Source organism: Gymnodraco acuticeps, unplaced genomic scaffold, assembly GCF_902827175.1.
Source record: "Gymnodraco acuticeps unplaced genomic scaffold, fGymAcu1.1, whole genome shotgun sequence".
In the NCBI taxonomy this organism is placed as follows: Eukaryota; Metazoa; Chordata; class Actinopteri; order Perciformes; family Bathydraconidae; genus Gymnodraco; species Gymnodraco acuticeps.
The window spans coordinates 212,250-224,091 of NW_022990741.1; the positions used below are offsets into that span (position 1 = coordinate 212,250).

Consider the following 11,842-nt stretch of genomic DNA (forward strand, 5'->3'; position numbering starts at 1 on the left):
CCACTTTGTATCTCATCAGTTATTTCAAGATGAAGATTGACACCAGCCTGAGCATGCTCCAGCTCCCAGAGGCCCTGTCCCAGGCAGGCCTTCAGTTTTCTGTTGCCACTGAGGAGGACTTTGATGAGATCATGGGCATGAGCCAGGGTATCTATGGAGGCCTCGACTACCTGCCCACAAGATACACCGACTGGCTGCAGGAGACCAACCGCACCGTCATATTGGCCCGCAAACAGGGAAAAGTGGTAAGTTCAATACAAATATTTGATCATAAGTAATATAACAACTTATGGATGTAGAAAAAGCTGAATTCTTGAATTACAGAAGTCGGAAAATAGTTTTCTACCCAAGACATTTCTCTGTGCAAAAGTAAGAGTTTCATGACTTAAAATTAAAAAGTCAAAAATTACATTTGTCATAATTAAGGCCATTCCTCGTTGGTTTCATTTCTCAGCAACTGCGTTTAATAAGCAGAAACCTACTGGGAACTTTCTGTTCTCCAACTATCTAAGAACACACAGTATTCAAATGAAACCATTGCGAATTACTGGGAGTCACCTTTGTCCTAATTTGGAGACTAACTGCCATGCTAACATGTCCCAGACCAGTCTCTCTAAAGTAGAGCCCACCAATATGATTAACCCCTCTAACTTGACAGCAATCGAGACAAACCTCGTAGTAAAGGGGAGTTACTTGGGTTAGGAACTATTATATAATTACTGAATTTTAAATCGTAACCTGTACACGCCAAGCACGGATGCTGACATGTTGTTTGGCTAGAAACTATACTTTGAGCTCTTTGGTGGCACTTTCAATTGATAGTAGATACTTTATGCTACACTGCATACTAAACCAGTTTTGAGTATTTTGGGAGACCTCTTTCTGTGTTTACGTCTTATCCGACTCAATGACATTGAACGTTGAATGTTCTTCTTCTACTCAACAGATTGCTCTGGAGTCAGTGGTTGTGATTGACGATGGGGAGACGATGCTGGTGGAAGGTCTACGTGTCGCCCCTCAGGAAAGGGGTAAGGGTGTGGCTGGGGTTCTGCTGCGCTTTTGCTCTGATCTGGTCAAATCCAAGTTCCCTGATGTCAAAGTAACCCGCTTGACCCGTGACGATCAGCTCGGACCCAAGGATTTCCAGAAATATCGCCTCATAACCAAGCAGGTACAAGCAACAAGCCTTTCTATGTATTGGCCTGTGCTTTATAAGCCTCAATTTAAGTCAGTTGGTTTTACTATTGATGTAAATATATACGATATAGTCCATGGTCAGCTCCTGCATTGGCTTTCTTCTCTATAGGGTATTCTCCTGGTGCGCTTCAGGGCTGAAGAACTCAAGCTGCGTCTGTCTGATCTTGGTCTTGGAGATATTCAATCTTCTTTGTCCACCTCCTTCAAACCTCCTCCAGTGCGTCTCGACAATACAGCCATCCGCCAGCTGTATCTGACCTCTGATCGGATGCATGGGGTCCTTCCTAACGCCACCATCATTCAAGATTGGCAGCCATTCAAGCTTCTACCCAGTAACATGGCTATTGTACTGAAAAAGGACATTGACTGGATGGTCGATGATGTGGCCAACCCTACTGTGGCCAGCCTCTGTACATTCCCTTTCAGGGTGCCCATTGGAGATGACTGGTAACTCTTCTTTCTTTCTTATTATAATCATTGAAATTCAGGGACAACTACTGTGCAGACAAATATGCAATGATGTTGTCTTACAATAATGCCATTGTTGCCAAAGTTGCTAATTTGTTATATACATAGTTGTTTTAACCCTCCTGTGGTGTTCGGATCAAATTGGACCGATTACTTCTTTCATCAATCATAAATATTGTGTTTTATATTTGATTGCCTCCAGGCCTTATGATATCCTCCACAGTCGGCATTTGAACATATAAAGCTGCTGATCATCACTTTCTTTGAATTTTGAGTGGTTTAGTCAACTTTGTAACAATGATGGTGTTCCCAGTCAAAAATGACCACCATAGGAAATTAATGGGTAACTCTAGACTGTTCATCAGATAGTACACAACCATTAATGTAAACTAGAAGTCTGAGACATTGTTTACATCTTAAAATGGTGTTAAATAAAATGTGGTGATTTTGAATGGTTCTTGTTTCAATGTAAGAGAAGTTAAAGTTACAGAACGGTCACATTTTCCCGGGAACACCAAAGTGAGGGGGGAGAAACAGACACGACAGGAGGGTTAAGATTTCCAGTTATTTTAGAACAAGAAATTATTTTCACTCAATTGACCACACTTCTTTTAAAACAGGTATTACCTGAACATTGACATGTTCGGTAAGGACCTGGATCATGTCCGGCAGCAGTTCCTGTGCCACCTGCAGCGCCACACTGCCACTCTGAAGGGTCACGTGATGTGCCAGATGTTCCTGGACCCGCCACTCTGGAAGCCCATGATGGAATTCTGCCGCAACATCTTGAACGTGGAGCTGGTGAAGGAGTACACCGAGCAATGCGTGGTGGAGTCAGACGTCATCTAGCTACGGGAGGTGGATGGAGAGGAGTAGGAGACGTTGGAGCCAGAAAGGAATAAGGACAAGGGGCAAAACAACAAGGAGTGGACACAACTCAATTACACAAACAAAAAAAACCTTTGTATTGAGGAGGTAGAAACCAGGCAAACAAAATGTAGGCTCTACAAAACAAAACAAGTTTTTGCTGGTAGCGCAGTTTCATTTGACGATACCTAAATATATACAGAGGGTGGGCATGAAATAACATGAAGTAATCAGATACAATAAGTCTGTTACAAATACATTTGTAAAGGCTATGATATTCAATTGTTGTTTGAGGTGTTGATAAAACCTCATATTTTTAGGTACAATTTGTAAGGCCTTATAGTTTTGAGGTGTGGTTGATACTTTGTGACCAAAAAAGAGAAGGGGCTTAAACATTAACAGTAGATGTTTCCATGGGTCCAAATAACACCTTCAATTGCATAAATACATTTTTTTTCTTATTCAACCCAATTTAAAGGGCATCCAAGAGTAGTCAAACACAATTTGAATTGAAAGATGATTATTGGGCGGGTGTTTGGCCCAACACATTGCTTAAATGTATACAATCCAATGATTGGAAACTGATGCAGTCCAAAGCAACAACACTACAAACTCAATCCTCACATTTAAATATGGAGTTGAATCATTACTTTATTAGTTTATCCTGACTATGATTACAGGGGCTTTTATTAATATGTCCACCCTCTGTATGTCATATGACTGGGGAAGGTATAATAAGAGTGATGAGCTTGGGAAGGCTTTCTCACACCGGTAGCAGTGATGTACCCTGAAACCTAAAAACAGTCAACATGCAAATGCTATTCTTTTATAAGAAAACAAATCTATTACCCTTAGGGCATCTCAAACCTTTCATCTATGTTCTTTCTGTAAATATTAACCTTTAAATATGTACACGAGCTGAGTTGGGTTACTAAATCTGCACAACTCTGAAGGCACTTTATTAAAACTACGGACAGGTTGAGTCTACGTTAGAATGAAAGGAATAGTTCAGGATCAAATAGGGGTAATTAACAGATCCCATCACTCTTTTGTTGATTGGTGCATCTTTCAACTAGTAGGCTATTCCTTGTAAACAACAACAACAAATCTCTGCAGAAACAACAAACAAAGCCTGTCATTTTAAATGAACGTGCTCAGTCACAAAACGGCTGCCAATTTATCCTTCGTCATGTTCAAGCTTATGTCTTAGCTTTTGTCTTTTTTATTGTTTTAAATCTTTTACTGTATATATATGTTACTAATTTAATATTTTCACTTAAATGCTGCAATAAAATTTTAACAGAAATTAATAACTTCTGAAGCTGTAAGTGAAGTTGAGGCTTACTTTTGTAGTTTGCCAGCATAATGCCAAACAAAATGCTAATGCTTGACATTTTTTAACAGACTACTGTGCAGTTTACTACTGGCTTCAGCTAATGCAGGGAGGAGGAGAACTGAAACAACTGTTTGAATTAACAGGAATCTACTGATGTTTTAACCATCTTTAGCTGGCAAACGCCTTTTGAAAAATACTGTCGTCTGTGACTATAGAGTAAGACCAGAGTTAGGACAACTTCAAACATGTTAGAGCACACTAATCTCTAGTTTATTGTCTAGACAGAATATTGTGGTTTATACCACGGCCAAGGACAGTACTCATTTCTGAACAATTGGCACGTGTCTATTGAAATGCTAACTGCATGGCTATGTTGGTTTGTATGTTGGTCCATCACTTTTTTACAGACAGAAGTATCTTGACAAATAAGCCTGCTAAATGAATCGCCCTGAAATGTGGTAGAGTTAACTAATTCTATAATCCCTTGACTTTTCATAACGGCACCAGTAGGCATACGGTTTTTACTTATGCAGTGAAATATTTCAGCATTTCACACAGATTGGCCGACAATTTAGTCCAACTTTTAATACACACATGCATGTCTCCTCGGGATAGATTGTAATAACTTTGAATGACTTTTCATCTGGCAGATGAAATCAGATCACCATTTTCATTTTGTTTAAAACTCAAATACCTACAAAACTAATTACATTCCCATCAGCCTCAGCTCTTATTTTTTATTTATTAGCAAATGCTAAATTAGCATGATAACATGCCTCACTGAAATGGGATACATGTTATATATTATACCTGCTAAAAATGATCATGTTAACTGTCATTGGGAGCATATTAGCATGCTAACATTAGCATTTAGCTCAAAGCATCGCTGTGCCTGTGCAGCCTTGCAAAGCTGCTAGCATTGCTGTAGACTTGTTTTTTTGGTGAGTGGCCATAAGCACAATACCAGTGTGTCGCCATAGAGAAAATAATGAACTTGTTGGAGGTCCATTAGCCACTACATTTTCAACTTTATAAAGGCATCTTAACAGGCCTTAAATGTTTTAACAATTTTTTTTTACATTTTCTTAATTGCCCCTTTGGCATTAAAATGACATCAAGCATCCATAGCGCAGAAAACACACACTTGTTACACTCTCTAAATCTCCCTTTAAATGCCCATTTAGAGGGTGGGACACCCGACCATTAATCTGAGCCAGAGAGAAGAATCTTGTTGGGAAAACATCTCAGTTTGTATACAACTATTTTACCTCCCTGTTGCCTTGACCAACTATTTTCTTGACTTCGACCCCTTTCTTCTTCTGGTATACAATTTTATAGGTGTAAGAATGACTGGGCCTTTTTCTAAGACTAATAATGAGTCAAATCGTCAAAAAGTATGGAAGGAAAAATCCATTAAAGATTAATATTTTAGCAAAGGCTAGTAGAGTGGCCATAATCTTCGACATTTTCCAGGGAGCATAGCAAAATAGGAGGAATAATATATTTTTACCGTAATGTTTGTAACCAAAGAAAGTCACCACTCATCTATACAGATGCCCTATCATTTGCTGCCAGGAGTGAAGTGAGGATATAGAAGGATAGAAACCATGGGTGTGATTATTGTTTTCACGTGATCACAAACTATTTTTTGTAATTTATTTATAAAAATCTCTGTTAATTTGTGATCACCTTATTTGGTCTTAACCCAAACTGCGTTCTCATGATTCTGATTCGGATATGATATTGATATTGATGCCAAAAGAGGCCCTACTTTAAGACAAAACCCCTTTGCTAACATTCTGATTTGGTAGCTCATATTCTGGATTTCCCTAAAAAATTAAAATTAGTCAAATATTTCCCTATAACATTCGTAAATTATGTATAGCATTCCCTTTTGAATAGACAATTAGACTAGTTTCATTTAAAATGCTAGAGATGGTATCCCAGTGGTAGGAACCAGTTAGTTTTCAGTTTAGTTAGTGTGTGAGCTGATCATTTCCATTTATTCATCCTGGTTCCGGTCTAAGCATGGTAGTCCAATTATACCTTCCATTAGCTGCATCCACTGGGGAATCCTGTGGGATTCCAAGGTATTCCCTGATGTGATAACCTTTGTATTCCAATCAGAATGACCTTTGTCTGACCTGGTGTCTCCAACCAATGAAACATGCCCGAATAAAGAAAGGTGTCCTTGAGGCAGGGTGAACCGGGTTAACTGATTCGAAAACCCTTGCTGCTTGGATCGGCAATCTCATTCCTTTCGATCTTCGCCATTCATTCAGGGTTGGAAAGTAGCTCGACTGGTTAGGGTTAGGAGATTTGCCTCAACTATGACAGTCCGGGTTAGGGTTAGTCCGTCAGTTATCACATAATAGTTGGCACACAACAGTTTGTCTGTTGATATCATTTCATCACATCACACACCAAGACGAGATCTTTACTTAAGGTAGTAACTCTGTCTTAACCCAAAGTGACTACTCACCATCATGATATTAGGTGAAGGCCAGAATGTTAATTGATTGGTAAATCCAGTTTGTGACTTCCAGGCTCAGGTCCATCTTAACCAAAACAGTTAAGTAAATCCATGTAATCCTCACTTGTCCACAAGACCCTAATACTCAGGTTTCTTGTTGGCAAGTTGTCAGCCCCAACTCAAAACAATCATGAGAAATCAGTTTGGCAGGTTCCATTCATTTTGTTGTCACACAAAATCAAAGCGTGTTCATCTTTCTTTTGATTTTAAGGAAATAACAATCATCTTAACCCATGTCCTCTACTGCCTTGTGTGCTTCTGTATGAAGATGTCTAGGAAGATAAAGATTTGAAAAGCCTTTATGCAGTGATGAAGAAATGTACATATGCAGCCCTTCTCCATCCCCAACACACAAACATACACACATCTCATACCCTTAGTATAGTTAACCAGCTGTGTAATCTTTGAAACTCTGTAGAATTAGCTAGATGTTTTCCCCACAATCAAATACACCCTCTGTTAAATTCCACATAACCCTAACATAGCAAGTAGGATTATCCTTTGACAGATTATTATAAATATACTCATACATTTATTTGTTGTTGTCTTGTCATAATAATATGTAATACATGTATATACGGTACGTTTTGCTGGAAAGCCACTGGAGTTTGTGAGAATGAAGACTTAATGTTAACACTTAAACGGCCAAAAAGCTTATGAAGCCTCATTTGTAGGTACTGTAATAAGCCGTCTGAGAACCTGTCAACACATCACTGATCACCTCACCTTTTCAAAAAAATAAAACATTCTATTTTCAATGTTCACTTAATGTGCTCTACCACCACTTCACTTTTAGCACCATTTCAGCATGCTATGCGTTCTTGAGTCCTGATATTATATTCTTCAAAGGGGGGGTAGGGGGCATTTTTGTAGGCTTTCTTCCCCAGCTACAAGTCAACAAACTCATGTAAAAACTTTCTTCTATCTAAAGGCCTTGGTATGCTTCAAAGGAAGTAGGATGTAGGAGGAACATTTTTATACCTGTTATAAATGACCACTATAAAGTCTGCCATCATGGCCTCTCTTTTTAGTAATCGTAAAGATAACGTTTTACATTCCCCGTGATCCCCGGGCTTCTAGACACTTAGAAAATACGTTTCTTTGAAGCATACTGAGGCCTTAAAGTTTGAATTGTATTGCTTGAAGTATTTTTGTGTACAAACAAACCATTTTTTTACCCTTCAAGTTGCTAGGGTCATGGCAACGTCAATAAATTGGCCTGGTCAGTTTCAATCAATTTGTGCTGCCAATTTGAGTTTTGTCATTTTTTTTACTTGAATTCTACAAACTGTTTTGCTACTGTGCTCCTAAAAAAAACAAAGAGGAAAGTTTCTATAGCTCTAATGTAAGCTACTTTATTCTATAAAGTTGACTCAGTCATCATCACATGTGAAAAAAAGCATCTTTGGGATGCTTTTATTATGGCTTCCAAACAATTTGACAATGGCATGCAAATGAATTTGGCAGAAGCTGTACATTTGTTTGTTTCATTGCATGTTAATGTTCCAAATTGGTCATTACATCTGTAAGTCCTAAATGTACATGCCTATATAACACTATTTAACATCAGAGCCAAAGGTGAAGAGACTCCTACGAACTTCCGAGGTGTAAAACCTGAAGCATTCACATATTAAAAACACGTTTCTGCCATTGAGTTCTACCGATTGAGATAAATCCAACAAATGTGGTTTTCATGAAATTCTGTGATTAAAACTCTTCATACTGCAAACTAAAAAGAAAAAATCATTCAGCCTAACACTTTCCTTCAATTTAGCTAACACAGGCCAACCGAGGTCTTGGATTAACCTCTTTAATACCATTTATTGTCTTTTTTTAATTAAGGGTCTATACATTCTAACTTATAGTTTAATAATGGTCAATAGTATAAAATGCTTTATGGGTCAGTAATATGGAAAACATTTTGGTTACAAGATTGTGAAAACCCCATTTGGAGTACAGCGCATTTTATGGTTTTTAAATTGCTCTTTAGCGCTTGGCCACATATCTTCTGGGCTTTGGTTGTTGTTTCTTTTCCACATGTACAGATTTTGGGTACATTAGTGTTGTTACCTAGCCATTTTGAAGGCAGTGGCCTAGATCTGCAGATATCTTTAATGTGTCCTCATCTGCCACCACTGTTAAGGTTTGGTATATTGTGGTTTAGGTTAAAAGAATAACTACTTCTTAAAGGTTAAAGGACCTATATCAAGATATATTGGTTTAAAGAAACTAGCAGAATAGATAGGAAATGGGAAACAAACGCCACATATCCAGGTTTTTAAAACTGTATAGCAACAACGTAATTGCTACAGCTGTCACGCTCTGACAAGACAGGTCATGCATGATACACATGGTCAATAGACGTCCTCACCAGAAAATGGTTGTACTTTGGCATTTGAACAAACTATTTGTGCTGTCATTTGAATGGTTAGAGGATCCCTAAAGATTGTTCACAACCTCATAATCCAAAAGCTTTGTAAACTCGTTTTAGTACTGCTTAATAAAGCATAACTAAATAAATGTATTACCCATAACCAAAGTAACAGCAAGAAAAACTGCATACTACTGTCTAATTAACCAATGTACCATTTATAAAGGGTTTATGCTAACGTACAGCTAGCATAGACACACAACACCAGCATGTAAGTGTCATGGATAGTAACAAAGAGGATGTATTTGATTATAAGGAAATTAAGGTTAGCTAAAAAGGGTTAACATGTTGGTTATAGAACCCAGTAGCGCCCCAAAATCCCATTAATCAGGGAAAGTATCTTCAGCCTTGTTAGTTTCAGATGAGTTTCCAGTTTTCCAGAGTGCTGGATGCCATGCTTACTTATAATATAGTAAGCTGAACATAAATAACTGAACATACAATATGTTCAGTTAATGCACTGGATTTTATGCATAATATTTCTACACTGGATGTGGATGCATTGTGTGCTTGAGGGAAGCTCGAAGAAGTGCCAAATTTCATTACTGCTAAACTTCCATGTTTGTCTATTAGCCTATGAAATTTAAGAAAAAGCAACAAACGTTTTAATTCACAACATGAGCTTACGTTGAAAAGTAATGCCTATAGCACACAAACAAAAGTAAAAAGTGATGTCATCATTGGTTGAATGTGATGCTGAATTTAATTATTGGAAGTAATTTTGGTTACTCATAGCACTTTGTTTGAAAAATTTGATACTTGTATACTTTGTATACAAGTTAATAAAATGCTAACACATTGTGCTGCAAGCCCTATAAGTACTATAGGGTTACGTGTTATATTAATGTATGTATTATACTTATTGTACAAGCCATTGAGTTAGTGGGTAAAGCAGCATGCACTTTAGTTGTCTTTGGCAATAATAGATAGGCTCCCTTCTCCTGTAAAGTAGTATCAACTTCAGTGAAAATCACTTTCTTGTTCTTGTGGAACATCTTGATGTCCAGAAACAATCATCCAGTGTCATGTGAGATAAGCCTTTTTCTGACAGTTTAATAATGTTCCTCCAAAGCTGAATCATTTGACAAATGACATGTAGAGCAGTTTGTACATCAATACAGTGGCATTGAAAATAAGACTTTATTTTAACAACAGAATAACACAATCAATGGTTCAAATGGCTGTGTTGTGGGAAGTAATGCAGGTTTGGGTTGGTTAAGCGAGAGATAAAAGACAAGAGATAAGATAAAAAGGTAACCATGCACATTTTGTATACTAGTTTTGAAGTACTTTTTGTGAGTAATTCCATTTTGTGAGACCTTATACTTTTACATTTCATAGGAAATATTGTCCTTTTTACTCCACTACATTAACCTGTAGTTACTAGTTACTAATTTTGTTCAATGCAAATTATAAACAAGATGCACTGCTAGAGTTTAAACTAGCCAGTGTCATGATAGAAATGTGTAGGCTTCAAAGATTTTATTTTAATATGCACCCAATGATGCAAATCTCTGTACATTAAATCTCTGTGCTTGATTTGTAGTGATTGCTATATCATGGCTTGATTGGTAATGCTTTGAACCTCCAGAAGGCGGAACATGAACAAACTTCTCCATTTGTTGTATTTTAAGTAAAGACAAGTGCTGAGTCTGTGTTTTCTTTCATGTTATTTTTCTCCCTTTTAAAGTAATTATTCAACATTTTAGGAAATACTCCTATTTGCTTTCTGTCCGAGAGTTAACAGAGAATGTAATCAGTATCACGTCTGTGCCTTAGAGAAATATGCCTATTTTATTCAGAGAGTCACGATAAGATTAATATCAATCTTATGTTTATGTGTGGAGTATGGAGCCGGAGTCAGGAAATGGTTAGCCTAGCTTAGAATAAAGACTGAAAAGAAGGGGATGCTAACGCTAACAGTGGCCTGTTTAATCCTTCTAGACACATGTTTAATCCTTCTAGACATCGAAATATAAAAAAAATTGATTTGTCGTTTTAGTGGTTAAGTTACTAGCTTGAAACATTTTCTGGCAAAGAATAGAGTATAACTCAGTTATTTCTGTCTGCACACTATCCATAGAGATCTGCTGCTGAACAGATAATTCCAGCACATTATTGAACTTAAACCCAGACGTTTTCTTCTTAGCATGTTCGTCTAAGATACAAGATGTTAAGTAGGTAGGAGTATTTTTTAACTCTGGACAAAGTCAGGCTAGCTGTTTCCGCTCCTTCTAGTCTTCATGCTAAGCTAGGCTAACCACATCCTCACTCCAGCTCTGTATTTGACACACAGACATGAGATTGATATCTATCTGAACATCTCTAACACTGAAAGAATGTCAAATCCTTGTATTTTCAAAAATATTAAACTTTTTCTATGAAGCAAAGGGACTGAGCTCAGGTTTAGCATAGCTTAGCATACTGGGGGTGGGTGGGATAACTAGCCTGGCTCTTTACATTTCAGCAAATAGTTTTTCTCAATGTTGAACAATTTCTTGAAGGGTTTTACACCAGCAATACGTGGATACATTAGATATTTACAGTATAACACATGAGTACTGATGCAACGGTAAAAAAAAGAATGTGAAAAATATATTTGACATTTAATACTTCTTACTTGCAACTTCTGAATGCAGTTTTATTTCATCATGGTACTGATAGCTTTACTTAGTCCTATTCCCACTTCCATTAAATCATTCTGTGGCTGCCTTTCATAGTTTTTATTATTATAATTTGATATGAAAGTATTTTTGTAGCACAACAATTGGATTGTTGTGCAGTGGAATATGTATTTTTATAAAAATATTCTCCTACGTATATATATATGAATACATTTGAAGTCACAGAGAAAACTGTTCCTATCCTGTCCTCTACAGCAAACATCATGCAATTATCACACACAGTTACTCAATTCAAACCTTTTCCCACCAATATATACATTTTTCTAAACAATAAACGTAACTCTGTACATTTGTACGCATGTGTAATGTGCTGAGCCCAATGAGGA

At 37.3% G+C, this 11,842-nt stretch overlaps 1 protein-coding gene across 4 annotated transcripts in view; it reads left to right on the forward strand.

Annotated features, from left to right (window-relative positions):
* Positions 1-10,487, forward strand: part of nat16 (N-acetyltransferase 16) — a 40,522-nt gene extending 30,035 nt beyond the window's left edge. For all 4 annotated transcript variants that reach the window (XM_034231934.1, XM_034231936.1, XM_034231932.1 and 1 more), the window contains 4 exons: positions 20-245; positions 947-1,171; positions 1,307-1,644; positions 2,286-10,487. In XM_034231934.1, coding sequence (XP_034087825.1) covers positions 20-245; positions 947-1,171; positions 1,307-1,644; positions 2,286-2,514 — 1,018 coding nt within the window. In that variant the 3' untranslated portion in view covers positions 2,515-10,487. The remainder of the gene's footprint in view (positions 1-19; positions 246-946; positions 1,172-1,306; positions 1,645-2,285) is intronic.
* The last annotated feature ends 1,355 nt before the right edge of the window (positions 10,488-11,842 follow it).